General features: G+C 44.4%; 1 protein-coding gene across 1 annotated transcript; it reads left to right on the forward strand.

Moving 5' to 3' along the window:
* The first annotated feature begins 4,030 nt into the window (after window positions 1-4,030).
* LOC149287135 (linker for activation of T-cells family member 2-like) lies at window positions 4,031-21,886 on the forward strand. Its single transcript, XM_089493459.1, has 11 exons — window positions 4,031-4,042; window positions 4,897-4,936; window positions 13,676-13,724; window positions 14,530-14,567; window positions 15,478-15,516; window positions 16,640-16,670; window positions 17,007-17,062; window positions 18,437-18,490; window positions 19,413-19,481; window positions 20,383-20,437; window positions 21,610-21,886. The coding sequence occupies exons 3-11, from the start codon at window positions 13,699-13,701 to the stop codon at window positions 21,620-21,622; spliced, it is 381 nt and encodes a 126-aa protein (XP_089349585.1). The 5' UTR covers window positions 4,031-4,042; window positions 4,897-4,936; window positions 13,676-13,698; the 3' UTR covers window positions 21,623-21,886.
* The last annotated feature ends 1,134 nt before the right edge of the window (window positions 21,887-23,020 follow it).

Below are 23,020 nucleotides of genomic sequence, written 5' to 3' on the forward strand. Positions count from 1 at the left end.
AGGGTCTCTTCCAACTCTACGATTCTATGAATGTGCCAGGCATGCTGTGGTGGTTTGAGTATGGTCTGGGGAGTTTGGGGGATAAGTTCAAGTCTTCACTGAGTTATGAATCTCACTGAGTGACCAGTGACTCTCCGCCTTGCAAAGTTGTTGTGACAATAAAGTAGGGAGGAAGGGAACCACATACCATTCCTGGAGGAAAGCTCAGACATAAATGAACCTACTACTTGAAGGGAACAGGCTTCCCCAACAGCCAGGCTCAAACATTTTGCTTTGAAATGGGTCAAGGGGGTTCTGTGTTCCAGGTGCACGGTGCTTGTTCTAAGCCTTGTAGAGTGCAAGGGTGCCCTCCAAGGCCGAGTAGCGGATGTCATGTTCTATGACTCAGGGCAACAGGAAACCAGAGACCTGCTCGCTGTCTCTGCGAGGAAGTTGACCACATTGCGGTTTGACTGCTGCTGTAAAATGTGAGCAAGAGAGAGGTCCGGCATGAGACATCGGACCAAGGGCTGCTGCAGCGAAGCAAGAAGATACGTCTAAACCAGCAGGTAGGGCTCTCCTTGGGCACTTTTTCATACTCCTTCCTTGCCTTCTTAGATTGGCCTTCTTAGTGTGCCAGGCTAATTTTTATGCTAAAGACACTCTCCTTGCTAACCGGACTTTCTTCAGTATGTACATCTTGTAGCCTCTTTGAGACTAACATAAAGAGGTTGGCAAGCTGAACTTTCCTATACTATACTAGTCTAGCAATTTTAGTTTAAAAATTGACCCCAAAAACCAGTCGACTTACCCATGGCTCAGTGTTAGTACAGTACTTTAACTCTTATTTTAAAATAGGAACCATCCCCTGGTGAAAGGCAAGAGTATAATCTGTCCTGGAAACACTGACCCCCTTCGACTCTCCCATCCATCTAGCCCTTAATCATAGAATCGTAGAGCTGGAAGAAACCACAAGGGCCATCCAGTCCAATCCCTTGCCATGTACTTTATTTAGCATGAGTACATACAGTTATATCTGATGGAATTTTGCAGGCTCTTTGCCATTGTTTTCCTTCGCTTAACCCTTTAGGTCCTTTGTTATGTGGCCTTAAGTTTCACCCTCAACATATCCACGGGTTGTGCCAAAATGCATCATTTTGGCCCCAAAAACCATACAGTCAAGTATATACAGTTAAGTATACGAAAGCCCATGCTGCCAACTTCTTTCAGTTAGTCATAGAATCACAGAATTGGAAGAGACCCCAAGAAGGGCCATCCAGTCCAACCCCATTCTGCCATGCAGGAACCCTCCACCAAAGCATCCCCAACAGATGTCCATCCAGCCTCTGTCTAAAGACCTCCAAGGAAGGAGACTCCACTCCGAAGAAGTGTGTTCCACTGTCGGACAGCCCTTTCTGTCAGGAAGGTCCTCCTAATGTTGAGGTGGAAACTCTTTTCCTGGGGCTTGCATCCATTGCTCCAGGTCATTCTCTGGAGCAGCTCAAAACAAGCTTGCTCCCTCCTCAATATGACATCAAGTATTTAAACAGGGCTATCATATCACCTCTTAACCTTCTCTTTGCCAGGCTAAACATCCCCAGCTCCCTCAGTTGTTCTTCACAGGCCATAGCCTCCAGACCCCTCACCACTCTAGAATGAAGTGCCTTGCATAAATCCTCTCCATTTTGGATCTCAGCTCCCAGAATCCCCCAGCCAGTATGGGTAAGGCGTTTGGAAAGAGCAGTCCCAAAAGGATGACTTTCCCAAGTTCTGAATCAAGCCATTGTTCATCTGTCTTGGTAATGCCTATCCTGGCTCTGCAAGGCTTGAATACACTCTTTGGAGGTCTTTAAACAGAGGTTGGATGGCCATCTCTTGGGGAATGCGGTGATTGTGAGTTCCTGCATGGCAGAATGGGGTTGGACTGGATGGCCCTTCTTGGGGTCTCTCCCAACTCTATGATTCTATCCTATGGAATCCTGGGATTTGTCGTTTCACAAGTCTTTAGCCTTCTCTGCCAAAGAGTGACGGTACCCCACAAGTATTTCTTCCTGCCGAGTAGTAGTCTGTTTCCACTGAGTAACTAATGAAAGCAGTCAGCATATACTCATGATCAGAGTCTGGGAGGAAAATATAGTTAAATTTAGCTTCTTGTGTTCTAATTAGTTGCTCTTTCCCCTCGAAACTTCCTGATTTCCAGCATCGCAGAGTCTGAAGCATGGAAAAAGGTCGACAGCTAGGCCTCTTTGTTCGCCTTCCCATGGTCGCTTTGCTTACCCCCTTTCTTTGGATGTCCAAACGGCGATTTCAACATTGGTATCAGCTGGGGTTTGCTTTAAAGGCCCCTATGGATACCAAAATCCATGGATGCTCAAGTCCCACTGAATACGACGGCAGAGTAAAATGTGAAGCAATGCTTGGGTAGCTTCCTAGGTTTTCAAAGCTTTCCCATGCACTCTTAAGATGTCAAAATACCCGAAGAGCATCAAGGTTTTTAAAACATACTTGTATTGTATATCCCACTATAACGCTGTGCACATTGGCAATAACATAATTAATACATAGAGGAGCCCTATTCACAGAACACAAACTCTGGGTTGGTTATAGGGCAGTTCCATTTCTAGCATTCAATCCTGGCGTCTGTACAAATTTCAGCTGTTCAGTGGCAACCTCGCCTCGCCACACCATAGTTCTTGACTTCATCAGCTTTGTGGTTTTGAGGTGTGTTCAGAAGTGTTTTCCCACTGTGTTCTGTGTTACGCAGAAAGCATGGATAAGCAGGTAAATCAGAGCGCTTCCAAGAAACGCCCTGGTGATAAAAATGTGTGCAATGATCGCAAAAGAAAAGCAGTAGTCGTTGGAGAGAAGCTTGATGTGATGCAAGTATTTTGGTGAATATGGGTCCATACAGAGAGGCCAAAATAAAGCTGCTTCGGGTCACTTTGGAGGTATGCTGTTTAAATGATGCATGCGTCCTAAGAGTCCGGAAGCATGGCTGGAGCATGGCTTTGGCATGGCTTTCAGACACTTAGGATGCATGCATCACTTAAACAGCATACCTCCAAAGTGGCCCGAAGCAGCTTTATTTTGGCCTCTCTGTATAGGGCCTATGTTGCACATTATTAGAGATAGGACAGAAGAAATTAAATCACATTATATTGCAGGGACTAAGCTGAGCTCAAGCAAATTTTCTCCATCTCAAGCGACAGAGTTGGCAGAGAAGGAAAAGTTCAAAGATATAGCCGTGTTAGTCTGTACAGTCAGTATGTTGAGCGATCATGTTGCACCTTGAGATTAACCGAAAGAAAGAAGTTGGCAGCATGAGCTTTCCTAGACTTAAGTCTACTTCCTCAGAGAAGGAAAAGCTGCTATGCGTGTGGAGTGAAGGTCAAACAAAAAGGGGGTCTGGAACCATATATCTAACAGTAAAAGGATTCACCTCCTTTCACAAACATCTTTGCATCTGAGGACGTAGTCTACGAAAGCTCAAGCTGCCATCCTCTTTCTTTCAGTTAGCCTCAAAGTTGTTACAAGATCTCTCTACATATTGATGCTACAGACTAACATGGCTATATCTTTGTTTTGTTTTCCTTCATGTTGACTCATACAGGTCTCACCTAGGAGAAACTTCTCAGACCTCCAACTCATAGTTAGCTGTCTACAACACTGCCCCATAGCACAAGTTATTCAGACAAATAACATATGTAGTAATCACAGCTATTAAAAATTAAAACCCCTCCTAATTCTGCAGTTGTTGTTTTTTGGCTGCCTCCAAGTCCTCTGGGACCTTGCACACGTCCTTGTTCAATGTCATCCCAATTATTTCTATCCATTCCTCCTTCCTCCCTTTAATATTCTGAATTAAGGATGCTGTGCCCTGAAGCGCTTGTGGCGATGCTGGAAGCTGCAGGGCATCTTTCTACCACTCCACCAATCCTTTTGTTTTCAAGGTGGAAGCCGTGGCGAGATCAAGCTATGAGCCAAGTGGAACTGATTTGGGGTGCCTTCTCCTTGATGCTTTTGGGAGCACTTGTTAGCATGTGCATGAAATGTCAACGGTCTGGTAAGGCTTTTAAACCACCACCACCACCACCACCACATAACTGACTTGCTTCTTCTTCATGTCAAGGTCTAAAACGATAGAGCTTTGTGCATGCAGAGGTTAGCTATTATGATGAAGGAGCAATGGCTACCGAAAATAAATTGGTGACCTGGGGCTTTCTTCCTCGCTCTCTTTCACTATCATTCTGTGTGGGATCAAAAACCTCCTCCACGTGGTTTCACAGAGGGCTGGAGTAAACTTTTGGGACATATGAAGCACCACATGAGAGAGGGTTGCCATCTGAGGGAGAGGAGGTGGGATCCAGTAGATATGGCCTGGAGAAGACAAGGTTAAGAGGTGGTATTATAGCCTTGTTTAAATATTTGAAGGGATGTCATATTGAGGAGGGATCAAGCTTGTTTTCTGCTGCTCCAGAGAATAGGACACAGAGCAATGGATGCAAGCCACAGCAAAAGAGATTCCACCTCAACATTAGGAGGAACTTCCTGACAGTAAGAACTGTTTGACAGTGAAATACACTGCCTTGGAAAGTAGTGGAGTCCTCCTTGGAGGTCTTTAAACAGAGGCTGGATGGCCATCTGTCAGGGATGCTTTGATTGTGAGTTCCTGCATGGCAGAATGGGGTTGGATTGGATGGCCCTTGCGGTCTCTTCCAACTATGATTCTATATGAAATACTTGCATCCAGTATGAGAGATGTTGGAAGCAGATCTGAGGCCGGCAAAGTTGCATGCAAGCATCCTTTCTTGAAGCTATTTTTATTTTTACTTTATGGGCTACCACTTTTTTTTTTGCCATTACTTTTACACTTTCTCTTGTATGATCTTGTGTTTGTTATGTCATCTCTGCCTATAGAGAATAAATGGAAGACAAGCCTGGACAGTCAGAGGAATCCGTAAGTAGCTGATCACAACCATTACTGTGCTTCAGACATCTTTCACTTGATGCTTGCTTGAGCCGATATTTAGGGACAAAACGGTTGGGTTCCAGGTTACTTCAACGGCTGCCTTTGCTGATCCCAACTTTGAGATGAACGTCCAAGGCTCTAGTGATGCTCCAGCCTCTAAAAGCAATAATTTTGGCAGACCAGGGAAACAGGGCCTTTGCAAGCAACAGCCTCGCTCTTCAGGACCCTGTTCCACTTTATGTCTGCAATAGACCACCATTTATTCCAGGGCTAAAGATTTACCTGGTTGCTTTGGCTTGCCATCGAATTAGGATTCTTGTGGGATCCTGTATACAAGGTGAAGATACTGACTAGGCTCTTTCCCCTCTACAAACCTCCTTCCCAGGGTCTTTGAGAGAGATCCTCGGATGGTCAGCATACATACACTTTGTGTGCATGGAGGAGGGATGGCCAGTGTTTTTATTCTTGGTAGCTTATCCTTTCTCCAAATAGTAGTCAGAGCAGAGTAATCTCAGTGACACACACACAGTCAGGCTAAAAAAGCCTCTGTTGTTGTTGTTATGTGAGCCTAGAAGTTGTTTCTGACTTATGGTGATCCAAAGATGCACCGACCATAGAGTTTTCTTGGCAAGTTTCTTCAGAGGGGGCTTGCCATTGCTATATCCTCCGAGGCTGAGAGAGTATGACTTGCCCAAGGTGGGTTTTTATGCTCGAGCGGGGAATCGAATCCTGATCTCCAGAGTCATAGTCCTACATTCAAACCATTACACCATGCTGGCTCTCAAAGCCTCTGTTACTTGGAGCAAAGAGGGATTCAAGGCGCTGGACACTTAGATGGCTATGAGGCCCCTGTGTGTTGAAACTGAGCCATGAGCAAGTTGTATGCCAACGTACAGTGAACCTGCCACAGGGTTTTCCTGGCAATGTTTGATCAGATGGGGTTTGCCACTGCCTTCTCAGCGGCTGAGAGAGTATAGAATCATAGAATCATAGAATCGTAGAGTTGGAAGAGACCACTAGGGCCATCCAGTCCAACCCCCTGCCATGCAGGAAATCCAAATCAAAGCATCCCTGACAGATGGCCATCCAGCCTCTGTTTAAAGACCTCCAAGGAAGGAGACTCTATCACCCTCCGAGGGAGTGCATTCCACTGTCGAACAGCCCTTACTGTCAGGAAGTTCCTCCTAATGTTCAAGTGGAATCTCTTTTCCTGCAGCTTGCATCCATTGTTCCGGGTCCTGTTCTCTGAAGCAGCAGAAAACAAGCTTGCTCCCTCCTCAGTATGACATCCTTTCAAATATTTAAACAGGGCTATCATATCACCTCTTAACCTTCTTTTCTCCAGGCTAAACATCCCCAGCTCCCTGAGTCGTTCCTCATAGGGCATGGTTTCCAGACCCTTCACCATTTTTGTCGCCCTCCTTTGGACACGCTCCAGTTTCTCAATGTCCTTTTTGAATTGTGGCGCCCAGAACTGGACACAATATTCTAGGTGGGGCCTGACCAAAGCAGAATACAGTGGCACTATTGCTTCTCTTGATCTAGACACTATACTTCTATTGATGCAGCCTAAAATAGCATTGGCCTTTTTAGCTGCCGCATCACACTGTTCACTCATGTTCAACTTGTGGTCTACTTGGACTCCTAGATCCCTTTCACACGTAGTTTCATTCAGCCAGGTGTCACCCATCCTATATCTGTGCATTTTATTTTTCCGCCCTAAGTGCAATACCTTACATTTCTCTGTGTTGAATTTCATTTTGTTAGCTTTGGCCCAGCTTTCTAGTCTATTCAGGTCATTTTGAATCTTGATCCTGTCCTCTGGGGTATTAGCTATTCCCCCTAATTTGGTGTCATCTGCAAATTTGATAAGTATGCTCCCAATTCTGTCATCCAGGTCATTGATAAAGATGTTGAATAGCACTGGGCCCAGGACAGAGCCCTGTGGGACCCCACTGGTCACTTCTCTCCAGGATGAAAAGGAGCCATTGTTGAGCACCCTTTGGGTTCGGCCGGTCAACCAATTACAGATCCATTTAACAGTTCCTTTGTCTAGCCCACGTTTTACAAGCTTGTTTGCAAGAATGTCATGGGAAACCTTGTCAAAGGCCTTACTGCAATCAAGATATACTATATCCACAACATTCCCTTCATCTACCAAGCTGGTAATTTTATCAAAGAAAGAGATTAGGTTTGTCTGGCATGACTTGTTTCTCTGAAACCCATGTTGACTTTTTGTGATTATGGCATTGCCTTCTAGATGTTCACAGACTCTCTGTTTAATGATCTGCTCCAGAATCTTTCCTAGAACTGATGTCAGACTAACTGGACGATAATTGTTGGGATCCTCTTTTTTCCCCTTTTTGAAGATGGGGACAACGTTTGCCCTCCTCCAGTCTGCTGGGATCTCTCCTGTTCTCCAGGAGTTTTCAAATATGATTGCCAATGGCTCCGATATTACTTTTGCCAGTTCTTTTAATACCCTTGGATGGAGTTCATCTGGTCCCGGAGACTTAAATTCATTTAGATTAACAAGGTGTTCCTCTACTATCTCTTTACTTATTCTGTGCTGAAATTCCCCTATTCTGTCCTCTGCTCCATTATCCTCAGGTTGAGCACCCTTTGCCTTTTCTGAGAAGACTGAGGCAAAATAGGTCTTGAGTAATTCTGCCTTTTCTCTGTCTTCTGTTAGCATTTTGCCATCTTCTCCACGCAGTGACCCTACTGTTTCCTTCTTCTTCCTTTTCTGCGGACATATCCAAAAAAGCCCTTTTTATTGTTCTTAACCTCTCTAGCAAGCCTGAGTTCATTCTGCACTTTAGCTTTTCTGACTTTACCCCTACACATGCCTGCTATTTCTTTGAATTCCTTTTTCGTGATTTCCCCCTTTTTCCATTTCTTATACATGTTCCGTTTCAAACTTAGCTCAGTTGAAAGTTCCTTAGTCATCCATCCTGGTTTCTTGAGACACCTCCCGTTTTTCTTTCTCACTGGAACTGTTTGAAATTGTGCCTTCAGTATCTCCCTTTTGAGAAAGTCCCATCCGTCCTGAACTCCTTTATCTTTTAGTATTTCTGACCATGGAATCGCCCTCAGTACTTCTCTAAGTTTACTGAAATTCGCTCTCCTAAAGTCTAGGATGCGTGTCTGACTCTGCCTGGCTTCTCCTTTCCACTGTATTACAAACTCCAGGAGAACATGGTCACTTCCACCTAAGGATCCCACCACTTGCACCCCATTAACCAAGTCATCCTTGTTGGTTAGGATCAGATCTAAAATAGCTGACCCCCTTGTTGCCTCTTCCACCTTTTGGACCATGAAATTGTCTTCCAGGCAAGTGAGGAATTTGCTAGACCTTGAGGATTTTGCTGAGTTTGACTTCCAGCAAATATCAGGGTAGTTGAAGTCGCCCATCACTACTACATCTCTCTTTTCTTACTGTGTGGTCATCTGTTCTAGAAAGATATCATCCAATTCCTCAGTCTGACTTGGGGGTCTGTAGTAGACTCCCACCGTAACACCCTTGTTGTTTCCCTCCCCTTTGATTCTTATCCAGATGCTCTCCACCTGGCTTCCAGGATTGATGTCCTGGATCTCTTCACTGGTGTAAATATCTCTGACATATAGTGCTATTCCTCCTCCTTTCCTGTTTGGCCTATTTCTCTTAATAAGGTTATACCCCTCTATTTCCACATTCCAATCATGAGACTCATCCCACCAGGTTTCAGTGATGCCTATTATATCATATTTGCTTTGTTGTACTAGGAGTTCGAGTTCATCTTGCTTATTTCCCATGCTCTGTGCATTAGTGTAGAGACATCGCAGACCATGGTTCCCTTTTACTTGCTGCCTGTGCAAGTTTTTTTGCCTCCCACTGTTGGGTCCTTGCACTGTTTGCCTTGTTTCCTCTATTTCAGTTTGACTATTTTCGCCATCCCTTTCGCCTTCCTTAATATTGTCTCCCTTCCCCTCGGAACTCAGTTTAAAGCTCTCCTGATCAAGTTCTTGAGACTGTTGGCAAAAACATTTCTTCCAACTGGCGTGAGATGCAACCCGTCTGTTGCAAGAAGTCCCTCCTCATGGAACCGCAGCCCATGATCGAAGAATCCAAATCCTTCTCGGAGGCACCATCTTGCGAAGCCAGTTGTTCACATCCGCTATTTTCTTCTCCCTTCCTGGACCATGCCCTTCAACTGGCAGAAGAGACGAGATGACAACCTGTACATCCATTCCTTTCAGCTTCCTACCAAGCGCCTCATAATCCCTTTTGATGTTCTGAATGCTGTGTCTTGCAGTATCATTAGTTCCCACGTGGACCAAAAGGAAGGGGTATTGGTCAGTAGGCTTGACCAGTCTTGTCAGCCTCTCTGTCACATCTCGGATCTTTGCACCTGGAAGACAACACACCTCTCGAGACATCTTGTCAGGCCTACAAATCACTGCTTCTGTACCCCTCAGCAAGGAGTCCCCCACTACGACCACACGCCTCCTCCGAGGCTTAGCAGCGACTGTTCCCTCGGGTGGGACTCTCAGGCTCCCCTGCTCTGTCCCCGAAGTCTGTCCATGCTGCTCTTCTTCATCCTCCTTGATAAGGGAAAGAGCTTCAAATCGATTCTCTAGCTGCAAGCTCCCCGAACAATTCCTTCTTGGCTTACTTCTCTTTGTGACATTCCTCCAGCTGTCTGCCTCCTCTGTTTGGCAAGTGACCTCTTCCACCCTAGCATCTTCCTCTGCGTGGTACTCATCCAAGATGGTTAGTTCTATTGAGTCCAGGAAATCCTCTTGTTCCCTAATATGCTGAAGTGTAGCTATTCTGGACTCCAGCTGCTGCACTTTCTCCTCCAAGAGTGCTACCAACTTGCACTTGGTGCATGTGAAGTTCTCCACATGTGGTGCATGTGAAGTGGGTACATCCCACAAGAGTTGCAGGTGACTGTGGCAGATCCCTCGTTGTCCATACTGCAAAGTCTTTAGTAATAAATATAACAGTCAATCTACTGGGAATACTACTTTAAAGGTAAGTACTGGCTGCTATCTTACACTTAAAGGGAAGGTTCTGTTTCAATATCTGTTTTTAACCTGATGCCACTTGAGCAGAGTTGTTGAGTTAAAGAAAATGAAAATTCTGGAAGTTGGTATATAAAGCTAGTCTGCTAGCTCCGCCCCCTTGTGACTCACAGATGTGACTCACAGAAGCTCCGCCCCTTCAGCAACGAGCACACGGTCTCAAGCACACGGTCTCAAAATGGCTGCCAAGCAGCTCCTCTCCTTCTCCTCTCTCTGGCCGGTCTGTTCAGGAAGGCTCTGGAAGGTGATATATAAAGCTAGTCTGCTAGCTCCGCCCCCTTGTGACTCACAGATGTGACTCACAGAAGCTCCGCCCCTTCAGCAATGAGCACACGGTCTCAAGCACACGGTCTCAAAATGGCTGCCAAGCAGCTCCTCTCCTTCTCCTCTCTCTGGCCGGTCTGTTCTGGAAGGCTCTGGAAGGTGATATATAAAGCTAGTCTGCTAGCTCTGCTAGCTCTGCCCCCTTGTGACTCACAGATGTGACTCACAGAAGCTCCGCCCCTTCAGCAACGAGCACACGGTCTCAAGCACACGGTCTCAAAATGGCTGCCAAGCAGCTCCTCTCCTTCTCCTCTCTCTGGCCGGTATGACTTGCTTAAGGTCACTCTGGGTTTCCATGGCTGAGCAGAGATTTGAAGCCTGGTCTCCAATAGTCCAATGCTCAAACCACTAAGCCATGCTAGTTCCTAACCATAAACATGCTTTTGACAATGTGAAGTCGAAGGCTTTCATGGCTGGCATCCATCGTTTTTGTGGGTTTTTCGGGCTGTGTGGCCATGTTCTAGAAGAGTTTCTTCCTGACGATTCACCAGCATCTGTAGCCGGCATCTTTAGAGAAGGCGTTTGAAAATTTTCTCCCTGAGGAAAGTGTGTCCTGTGGGCTGCATGAAGCCCCTAGATTTCCCCAATATTTATTTATTGAAGTCCCTAAATGTTCCCTAAGGCATCTTTTTGTCCATTTTAAGTCTAGGAGAAAAAGGTTCTCCCCTAGTTTAGAAAATGCATCACCGGTTGGAAAAAGAATCCTGTCTCCCCTTAAAAGGTTGAGCATTGGCGGACAAAGAAAATACACTTTCGTTCTAAGGATTAGAATGGAGGGTTGGCTCTCGAATTTTTCCTTGGGGACCAGTGCTCCCCCAACACAAGAAAATGTTTGGCAGTGAAAAAGGCATGAAAACAGACACTCTTTCTTACTAAAAGCAGCAGAGCCATTTTGTTGGTGGCAGTGGAGATTCTCTTTGGATTAATAATGAACAGGACTACTAATGCCAACGGTTTGGGGATCAAATCTAGACCACGATCCATCAATCGGACATCCCTATTTAGGTGATAGAGCCTACTGTCTCTTAAAAGCCCCTCCATTTCCCCCTAGATGTGCAGCAGCTGACTATATAACCCCAGCGACAAGAGAGAAGCACTCGACACAAGCTCAGAGGTACCCTCACACTCTGAGAGATGAAGGCCAGCAAAGAGTTGAGGTGGCACATTCTTACTCCAGTAAGTAGACAGTGGTCCCTCCGCATTCATTGGGGTTAGGGGTGAAGGACCCCCGTGAGTGCGCAGAAAACGCAAATAAGAAACCACTATTCTTTTTACCTAAGGGGACACCTCTCTGGGAATCTCCAGGTTATCCAGGGCAACTCTATGGCCAACATCTGCCAGAAGTTGACCATAGAATCCTGTTGGAGGACCTGCAAATGCCTAAAGAAGTGTTTTCTCTAGGTTCTCCAGCACAACTCTATGGTCAGCTTCTGGCAGAGTTGCGCTGGAGGAGCTAGAGATTCCTAGAGAGAACGTAATAATCAAAACGGCATATAATCAAATCTGCAAAGTCAATGGTGCAAATGTGGAGGGCCAATTGTACTCTTAGCAGAAGGAAACAAGAACAAATTCCTACTGCTTTGTGGAGGTGGACATAGGGGACTACTCTGCTAAGACAGTTTGATGTCACATCCAGCCTCAATGAGCGATTGCCATTTCCCACTTGGTTCCATACATCTGTGCCCAGTGTGTCTTAAATCCTTGGCTCGGACGTGTAGGATGAGAAGAAGGGCAAAATGTTCTCATTTGATGACGTCTTTTCCCTTATTTCTGAACTGCTTTGGATACATTTTGTAGGAAAACATGGTAAGAATCATAAAATTAATTAAAAAAAGAAGACTGAATTGCCAATAAAACTGTAAACTGAGCATGCAAAATGCTTGGAGGTCTTCAAACGGAGGCTGGATGGCCATCTGTCGGGGATGCTTTGATCTGGATTTCCTGCATGGCAGAATGGGGTTGGACTGGATGGCCCTTGAGGTCTCTTCCAACTCTATGACTCTATGTGTATGGGCACACACACATATAGAGGTGGGTTCTTTTATATATATGCTACTGATATCCAATATGCACCAAATACACATGGCTGTCACCTCATTACACAAAGCACAGCAACAGCATGCACTCTGCAATGCATTATTGTTATATCCCACTTTTCCAAAGTTGGAACGCAAAGCAGCTTACAATTTAATTTTGTAAAAGACAATTTAACAATTCAAACAATGAAAGAACCATGAAAGCATACTCTAGGTGCCTTGTGCATCTGAAATGTTTCCACCTGTTCCCGCCACCATCATCTGGATCAGTGCTTCCCAAACTTTGGTCCTCCAGATGTTTTGGACTTCAGCTGTCAGAATTCCTGACTGTTGGTCAAAGTGGCTGGGGCTTCTGGGAGTTGAAGTCCAAAACACCTGGAGGACCAAAGTTTGGGAAACAGTGATCTGGATGGTTATGTTCCTCACTGTCAGCTCCAAAGCATATGGCAGGTTATGCCTGCATAGCTCACCAACCACTATTCCCCCAATATAGGGACTCAACCCGATTTGAGTGGTCATTCCCACCACCTTAAGCCTGACTGGGAAACCTCAGCCTACACAACTGTTCTATTTTCTATTGGGACTACAACTCCCAGCAGTGGCAACTAATGGATGCACGGGGTAGTGAATGATTCTGGGTTTCATCCTGGACTTTATAGGACTTATTCAAGGTTTGGGGAACACTGTTCAGCACCATGGACATCTTCTTGCACACCAAAAACCTGGAGGAGCTTGACAAGACACATTGCCAGGGTTCTGGGAGTTGTAGTCCCAAAAACATCACTTTCCCGAGCTCTGCCTACTTTACTGCATTGCTGTTAGGATCAGTTGAGGAAACAAGAACTCAACAAAGAAGGGACAAGATAAATATGCAACGATGAATCACCAATATAAAAAAATTATTGTGTTTACCAATATAGTCATCCCTCTGTATCCAGGGATCCTGTATCCAAGATTCAGTCAACCAGGGCTTGAAAATATAATCTTATTGAATCCATAAAGCAAACCTTGATTTGGGCATTTTATAAAAGGGACACCATTTTACTACACCGTCGTATATAATGGGACTTGAGCATCCGTGGATTTTGGTATCCACAAGGGTCCTGGAGCTAAACCTCAGCAGATACCAAGGACTCCCTGTATTAGCTATGGAGCTGTCCTACATTCAGTTAGTATTACTTAAACTTTAATCCTTCTGCAGCAAAACTAACAGCGTTTTGATACAATGCCCTTTGCATCTTTCTTCCTCCAAATAAGTCAATATTCATTTTATAGGGTTTTTTTTGTGTGTCTCTTACAGTGTCACGACAACAACATCTTAAAATGCCATGCAACATGCCAGGGCCAAGGTAAGCAGTATCACATGGATATGGTAGGTGTGTGAGTGGCTTTCATCAGAGAAGGCACTGGCACATTAACAAACAATTTTTGCCTTCACGACATCCGCACAACCACAAAAATACACCAGGATATTGCTTCCCCCCCCCCCCCCCTTGTCTTTTCTTTCTTTGGAAAAGGCAGCTCTGTCTCTCTTATTGCTTTATTCTGCAAAACACCACCAACACAGATGGTACTGTATGAGTAAATAAATCATACGATGCTACTTCCAAATTTCCTTTCTCTCTCTGTGTGTGTGGGATGTTCTGGAGGTGCATTTACAAACAGTTTTACTGCATGGCTGACCATTTTCAGGGCAAAGCAAATGCCCAAAGTGAAGTCGAAGGCTTTCGTGGCTGGCATCCATCGTTTTTTGTGGTTGTGGGCAGTAGCCTCGATGTACCTGTAGTTTGTGTAGCAAGAAATGTACTTGCTAGTTTGAGGTAGTGGTGTTAACACAATCCATGTTAATATATATAAAAGGGGTCCTTGCTTACTTGCAGAATTAGATGCTCTGCAGAAGGTTCCAGCTTTATCCACTGGCATTTAAAGTACCAGGGCTGACTCAAGCTATATCTATACTGCAGAATTAATACAATTTGATGCCACTTTAACTGCCATGGCTCCATGCTATGAGAGTCTGGGATTTCTGCCTCTGGTACCAAATTTTTCTCTAAAAGAAGTAATGCCCAGGAACACATCAGCTTCTTTAACTGAGGTATACCAGCAGTTCTGTTCCTAAATCCATGCCCTTCTGTGTCTTATTTTCCCTTTTAGGAAAAGCCATGAAGATCTTTCTGTAGCAAGTCACCTTGGTAAGTGTTTTCAAGCTGTTTAATATCACTGAGAAGTTCGATCCAGAAGTCCATACATAAACATGAGCTTCAATTTCTCCTTCAATAGAGTTTAAATTTAAAAGTGTGTAACGTTTGTGTTGCTGGACAGGCAACGATTATTCACAAGCAACTAATAGACTGTGAGCTAACTCAGGAAGACATCTTTTAGGGATACCTAAAAGGTAGCAGCAAGATTCCTACATTGAACTACAGTTTTGGACCAGATCTTCAGTGGCTTAGAGAAGAGAAGGTTAAGATGTGGCACAATAGCCATGTTTAAATATGTGAAAGGATGCCATATTGAGGAAGGAGCAAGCTTGTTTTCTGCTGCTCCAGAGAAAAGGATCCTGAGCCATGGAGTAAACTACAGGAAAAGCGATTCCACCTCAACATTAGGAAGAACTTCCCACAGTAAGAGCTGTTCAACAGTGGAATACTCTTCCTTGGAGAGTGGTGGAGTCTCCTTCTTTGGAGGTTTTCAAACAGAGGCTGGATGGCCATCTGTCAGGGGTGCTTTGATTCTGTGTTCTTGCATGGCCGGGAGTTGGACTGAATGACTCTTGAGGTCTCTTCCAAATCTAGGATTCATTAATTCTACGATTCTCAGTCTCAGTGTTAGTATGCTATCTGGGCCTTCTGGGAGCTGTAGTCCAAAAGAATTGGACAGCCAAACAAGATCTTTTTTTCTTGTAATTTGAATCCACTGGTTCTGGTCCTAGTTGATGATCTCTTGGAAAACAGCATCTCTAGAGACCTGTTACAATTCAAGCTAAGTGTATGTATGCACACCATCAGATTAATCTCTGTCAGAGACCTTGGGAAGGAGTTTCACAGAGGGAAAAGACCCCTACTCATAACTTTGCTGATTCTTTGTGCCCTTTCTTTTCAGAGGCCTGTCCGAAACCGAGGTATCAAAATTTTGAGAAAGGTAAGTGTGCTATGGATGAAAGCCAAAGAGTGATGTTGCTTGGTTGTTGAACTAGACAGGGATCTACCCAACCATGGATCTCTGTCCATTGTAGCCTAAAAAGGTTGGCTCTGGATATTGAGATACAACCTCAGACAGCAGGGATTAAGAGTTGTCAAACTAATAATTTTTATGCAAAGGGATCTTGAAGCACCTTTGAGACTGACTGAAGGAAAGAAGCTGGTGGCATGCGCTTCTGTAGACTAGAGTCTAGGTTCACCAAAATGGTGAAGGGCTTGGAAAGCATGCCTTATGAGAAAAGATTTAGTGCATTTGGGTATGTTTAGCCTGGAAAAGAGATGGTTAAGAGGTGATATGATAGGCCTGTTTAAGTATTTGAAGGATACTTAATCTGAGGATGGAGAAAGCTCATTTTCTACTGCTCCAGAGACTAGAACACAGAACAATGGATGCAAGCCCCAGGAAAAGAGATTCCACCTTAACATTAAGAGGAACTTCTTGACAGTAAGAGCTGTTTGACAGTGGAAGATGTAGTCTGAGTCTCCTTCTTTGGAGGTCTTTAAACAGAGGCTGGATGGCCATCTGTCAGGGATGCTTTGATTGAGAGTTCCTGCATGGCAGAATGGGGGTTGGACTGGATGGCCCTTGGGGTCTCTTCCAACTCTGATTCTAGATGCATAGGTCCTTTCCTTCCACTGCCTAGCTTACCTTTCCAACCCTGGCCACCCACTATGGCTTCCAGATGGTCCATTCAGGGTTTGCCGTAACAGTTGGGTGAGCGAGAAAGTTAGGCACAGCTACTAGGTGAGCCTTTCTTGGTCACCTAGTAGCTGCGCCAGTCACACCAGGTATACCAACCCACCAGGTATGCCAACCAACACACACCACACGCCCCTAGTGACATCTCTGACTTTATCTTCTTTCTTGACAAGAGCATGACTGTCTTGTTCCTCTAAGCTTGTGTGATAATTTTGTTTGCATTTGGCTTTCCTCGGTTCTTCTTTTCTTTTTGGCCCTCCCTTATATACATCAGTTGCAGTGCCACTGGCTTTGGCCTTGGCTGCTTCACGTACATCTGATCTGCATTATTTATCAACTCACAGAAGCTACCTTTCCCTTTCAGAGATGCAAATGGAGCAAGACCCTGCTTATGTGTAAGTCCTGGAACTAGTCCTCTACTTGGAAATACCTAATAGGATTCAGGTCCATATCTCGTCTCTGGGTCACATCCATATTTGTTTAATATCTGCAAGACGTCTTCCACAAAACAGGTTTTTAAAATCAGTCTGGAAAACGTTCCATTTTGATATGCCATCTCCCATAATCCCCAGCCCAGGATAGCCACTTTTCTTACTTGTCTGGGGTTTCTGGGCATTATTGTCCAGAATGATTCCCACTGCAACTATGCTTCTGATTACTTTAATATTAAATCCAGGCTGGAAACTCTTTTGCCTCTTTTGTCATGAAACTCCCCTTGTCTTTTCTTCCAGTGAGCCCATCCATGCAAACCATCACAACTACAGAAAAGATTTAAGAACTCCAAGTGGTAAGCCAACAAGGAGCATGCTATGTTTGAACTGGCCAGCATCAAGAGATCAAGTGAAATTTGTCTTTAGAAGAATAAAGGATAGATTAGAGTCTGCTTTTGCAACACAAGAGAGGAGAACAGGGATGGGTCGGCCGGCAGAGATATTCCATCTCACCCAACATTGCACTGAGATATTACCGGGGAATTGGGTGGTGGGAGTATTTTGCCAGTGTAGTGGTCTAGGACTCTTGGAGACCAGGGTCCAAATCCTTGCTCAGCCATGGAAACCCACTGAGTGACCTTAGGCAAGTCACACTCTCTCAGCCTCAGAGGGTGGCAATGGCAAATCTCCTCTGAATAAATCCTGCCACGGAAACCCTCATGGTAGAGTAGCTTTAGGGTCATCAGAAATTACTTGAAGCCACCACGACGACGTCTTGTAGCACCTTTGAGACTAACTGAAAGAAAGAAGTTGGCTGCATTAGGTTTTGTAGGCTAAAGTCTACTTCCTGCACCATATGCATCTGAGGAAGTAGACTTAAGTCTAGGAAAGCTCATGCTGACCACTTCTTTCTTTCATTTTGTCTCAAAGGTGCTACAAGATCTCTCTACATACTGAATCTACAGACTAACACAGCTATATCTTTGAATTCAACAACAAGGCTGCAAAAACATTGTTAAGAGGAGCCCCAGGGCTGGATCAGACCAAAAGCCTGCTTGGACCTACATCCCAAAGTAGCCATACAACTTTCTCTGGGAAGGTGGAAAGCAGGACAAATCAATCCTCAGTCATCGCCCATTGCCTAGCTATAAGAAATAAACTACACAATTCCCATATTAATTTAGATGAGTCCATGGTATGCTATATGAAAGAACTAAAGATGTCTTCCCAAATCGGGCACTGTCCAGATGTGCCACAACAAACTACAGTTCCTAGAATTCCATAGCATTGAGCCATAGCAATTAAAGCAGTGTCAAACTGGATTATTTCTGCAGTGAGGATGCAGCTATGGTGGAGCAGAGCTCTCCCAAGGCAGTAGGTGAATCCTTGCACTGAAGTGTCATCAAGATACAGTGGCCAGATTGGAAAGAATTTCTAGTTGTGAGGGTCCATTCAACTTCAAAATATCTATATTTTTCCCTCGATGCGTTCGATGAAGTGGGCTAATCTCCTCAAAAGCTTATGCCAGATGAAATTGGCGAGTCTTCAAGGTGCCACAAGACCCTTAGCTTTTGGTAAGGGTCTTGGCTACCCTCTAGTGCAAACAAGAGGTCTTCAGACAGTACCAATGAGTTTTCAGATTGATAGGATCAAACTGTCCAAACATTGAAGACTTCTCCTACTGTTTTCTGCCATGTTTAAATCTCATCCTTTCCCCCCCCTTTTCTCAGATGAAGATTTTCTATATCAAAATGTGGCTGGGCCATGTGGAAGCAATGTACGTGGTAAGTTCTATACAGTGAAATGTTTCTGTGATCTAGAATTTACTCCAGTTTACAACTTTATGGCAGGCATTCCTTTAGAGGTTGGTGGATTACAGATGACACCAAACTAGGAGGAGTAGCTAGATGACCTTAATAGACCAGAAAACTGGGCCAAAACTAACAAAATAAATTTCATCATGGAGAAATGTAAGGTACTGTACTTAGGGTGGAAAAATGAAATGCATAGATATAGGATGGGGGACACCTGGCTTAACAAGACTACGTGTGAAAGGGATCTAGAAGTCCTAGCCGAACATGTGCCAACAGTGCGGTGCGGAAGCTGAAAAGGCCAATGCGATATTAGGCTGCATCAATAGAAGTGTAGTGTTTGGGAAGTCATACTGGCACTCTATTGTGTTCAGTTCTGGGCACCACAATTCAAAAAGGATGTTGAGAAGCTGGAACATAGCTAGAGAAGGGCATCTAAATGGTGAAATCATGAAGACTTATGAGGAGAGACTGGGTACATTTAGCCTGGAGAAAAGAAGGTTAAAAGGGGACATGATAGCCCTGAAGGGATGCCATACTGAGGAGGGAGCAAGCTTGTTTTCTGCTGCTCCAGAGAATAGGACCTGGAGCAATGGATGCAAGCTACAAGAAAAGAAATTCTGATGAGGATCTTTGCATAGCTGAATCAGGAGAGGACCCCAACTTTTGAGGCACTACAAGTAGTCTGAGGAGGAAATCCATCCTGGCCATGTAGGCTGTGGGGATTTTGAGAGATGTAGTCAAAAAAGGACCATTCCTAGTTTCTGGTCAGTATTCATGCAGAAATAGAAGGGATAAAGGCAACAACTGGAGCAGTGATGGTAACAGCAGCAATAACTGGAGAAGGAGACGAGGCTGGAAATGACCGGTAAAGAATTCTTTTTCTTCCCAATAGTCTTGGTCAACGCAGATGTCTATGAGAACAGTCCGATTATCCAGTTATGGAAAAACTCACAGATAGCAGGTAAATGCTGGGCAGCTAATGCTCAGAGCAGTTAACCACAGATCTGTCAAATGTGATGGAAGGGCACACATCTCACGCGAACAACTCAGTTTGTAAAGCTGGGTGCAAGGCTCAGGTTCAAAGTGCCAGTGATAGGCTTCAATCCAAGATGAGAAGTGCAAATTGGAGCGTGTCCAAAGGAGGGCCACCAAAAAGGTGAAGGGCCTGGAGATCATGCCTTATGAAGAAAGACTTAGTGAGCTGGGGATGTTTAGCCTGGAGAAAGGAAGGTTAAGATGATGGCCTTGTTTAACTATTGGAAGGGATGTCGTATTGAGGAGGGAGCAAGCTTGTTTATCTCTTTTAGTACTGCTACAGGTACCAGATGTGAATCCAGTTTAAAAAGCGGAGGCGAGCCATTATCTGAATGAGTGGCAATGAAGTAACTGTTCTAGCTGACCTCTGGGAGAATTATTGCTACAGGCTGAGAACTTTAAAACTTGGTGTTGGGATGAATCCAAAGCTTTCCTTCCTCCGATTGTAAGATTCTTGATATTGGAGGAAGGGAAATTTTGAACCCAGCTCATCGGTCGGGTGCTCATCGATCAGAGTATATTGGATTACAAGACATGGATGATTCTCCTGACATGGTTCTTAGCTGTGGACAAGTCCTTAATGTCAGTTAGATGTGTGTGGGAGATGTCTACTGGTGAACTGCATCCCGTGCTATTTAGTACATGAATGAGATGTGGCATACCTGAACTGGGTAACAACCAACAAAGCTTGGAAAGGTGGCCACATTTGGATGACTTCTCCTGGAGCCTGCCAGTCCTGGTTGGCCAAAATCACTCTGCCAAGTCTGAGCATGCGATGTATCTTAGAAGAGTCCCATGTTCATGAATATTTCTCTCTCTCCATGCAGAAAACCTTTCCTCTGACGATGAACCAGATTACATCAATGCAAATAGAAACCACAGGTAAGTACACAGATGCATTTGCCTTTTCTTGCTACTGTGATGCATAAGCACTGACTATTATTCATTTTAATACAGATATAATACAAAATGATATTCAACACAGAAAAATGTAAGGAACTGCACTTAGGGCGGAAAAATGAAATGCAGAGATATAGGATGGGGGACACCTGACTTAAGGAGACTTATACGTGTGAAAGGGATCTAGGAGTCCAAGTAGACTACAAGTTGAACATGAATCAACAGTGCGATGCGGCAGCTAAAAAGGCCAATACAATTTTAGGCTGCATCAATAAAAGTATCATGTCCAGATCAAGGGAAGTAATAGTGCCACTCTATTCTGCTTTGGTCAGGCCCCACTTGGAATACTGTGTCCAGTTCTAGGCACCACAATTCAAAAAAGACATTGAGAACCTGGAGCGTGTCCAAAGGAGAGCGATTAAAATGGTGAAGGGTCTGGAAACCATAAAGCCCTATGAGGAACGACTTAGGGAGCTGGGGATGTTTAGCCTGGAGAAGAGAAAGTTAAGAGGTGATATGATAGCCCTGTTTAAATATTTGAAGGGATGTCATATTGAGGAGGGAACAAGCTTGTTCTCTGCTGCTCCAGAGAATAGGATCTGCAACAATGGATGCCAGCTACAGGAAAAGAGATTCCACCTCAACATTAGGAGGAATTTAATGATAATAAGGGCTGCTAGACAGCGGAACACACTCCCTTGGAGAGTGATGGAGTCTCCTTCCTTGGAGGTCTTTAAACAGAGGCTGGATGGCCATCTGTCAATGGGGATGCTTTGATTGAGAGTTCCTGCATGGCAGAATAGGGTTGGACTGGATCGCCCTTGGGGTCTCTTCCAATTCTATAATTCTGAACATCCTTTTTGAACTGTGGTGCCCACAACTAGAAGTATTTCCCTGGCAGCAGAAAACTAGCATCTCGGAGAGTTTCTAACTATTGCTGTTTTTCTAGTGGCAGTGGACTTTCCCCCCCAATGTCTTCTCAGAAGAAAAATGTGATCCACCATTTGGCAATATAATGTAGGGAAACCATTCCAAAGGAAGTTGTGTGTAACTGGTGGGCAAGATAGGGAGAGATTTTGTTAGATGTTTGCTGAAGCCTCATGGGTTTGCGACTCTAGAAAAGACTGGTCACCACTCTCTACTTTGCCCTTTAGGTTTCCTGCCTGAAAACTGGTGAAGAGCACTTCCAACAGTTATGACTCCTGTCAAAAGAAGGTCAGATCTTCTAAATCTAAAATGTAATGTAAATGTAAAATAGATTTAGAAGCAGCAGTGTCTAATAGACTGTAGCCACACCAGCCTGGCACTGTCACTGCACCTCATCTATGCCGCATTGCCAATCGGAACGGAAAATAAAAATCATAATGCCAAGTGTTTTGGAAGGCTGTCACCAAAGAACAGGATGTTTTGAGACAGAAACGTGGACCCTTCTGTGTGTTATTAAAAGTTCTGAACTTCATAGTACTGTATCGATATTGTTGCCGCTGTTGTTATATGCTTTTGACTCTAACCTCTGGCAATCTTATCTTGGCATTTTCTTGGCAAGACTTATTCAAAGGTTTGCTCTTGCCTTCCTCCGTGGGTGAGAGTGTGAGACCTTCTGGGGATTCAAACCCTGGTCTTTGAGTTCTAGTTAAAACACAGAAACACAACATGCTGCCTCTTGTATTTGTTGTCGTGTGAAGCACAACAAGGGGTCATTCAAAAGTTTGATACCTTTAGCACACATTCTAGCCCAGTGATGGCAAACCTATGGCACGCGTGTCAGAGGTGGCACTCAGAGCCCTCTCTGTGGGCACATGTGCCATCGTCCCAGCACAGAGTTTGCCAGAGTTTGTTACTAGAAAGCCAGAGGGACATGGCACTTTGCAATAAATAAGTGGGTTTTAGGTTGAAGTTTGGGCACTCGGTCTCGAAAAGGTTCACCATCAATGTTCTAGCCTGTCTGTACGAAAAGCGCTATTAGATTCTATGAAAAGTCACCTGCTCCATATGACGACTAGACAGCTACTTTGAGAAAACCACACGCCGGGTATTTAACGTCCTAACTTCCCCTTCTTTCTCTTTCTAAAAATGGAGGCTCCACTTAACTATGGATGTTAGCAACACAGACCTATTGCTCCAGGCACATTTCTCCTTGATGGGAACAGGACTAAGTTTGCACTATGCGTTTCCACACACCGATGTTTCATATCTCCACTGCCTATAAGACATAGAATATAGTAAGATCACAGCAGGAGAGGGCAGAATGCTTGCATTTCTAAAAGTTGTGTACAAGAGAATTTCCATGTTCATTACATGTAAGCTTGGGTTTCTTTAGTGGATATTATATGGTTCTTCTAGATGAGCCCTTAAAGCTTGGGGAGATCATTTAATATATTTCAGGGGAGAATTCAGCTTCCGATGCCTTCCCTAATGTCTGTGGGACACCTCTTGATGAAATCTCCTTAGCACCAGATCCATACCTTTTCTAGAAGTAATAATGCCTTACTCAGAGCACAACTAATAGATATAACATTTTTAAAAAGGGACATTAGAATCTTGACAGTGTAAGTTTTAAGGGGA

This window comes from Sceloporus occidentalis, unplaced genomic scaffold (assembly GCF_023333645.1).
Source record: "Sceloporus occidentalis isolate IW3139 unplaced genomic scaffold, rSceOcc1.0.p SCAF_64, whole genome shotgun sequence".
NCBI classification, from domain to species: domain Eukaryota; kingdom Metazoa; phylum Chordata; class Lepidosauria; order Squamata; family Phrynosomatidae; genus Sceloporus; species Sceloporus occidentalis.

Coding starts and splice junctions, on each gene's coding strand:
- LOC149287135 (XM_089493459.1), top strand. CDS start 13,699: ATGCCATGCAACATGCCAGGGCCAAG. Junction 14,568..15,477: donor TTCTGTAGCAAGTCACCTTG/GTAAGTGTTTTC, acceptor CTTTCTTTTCAG/AGGCCTGTCCGAAACCGAGG. Junction 17,063..18,436: donor AGATTTAAGAACTCCAAGTG/GTAAGCCAACAA, acceptor CCCTTTTCTCAG/ATGAAGATTTTCTATATCAA.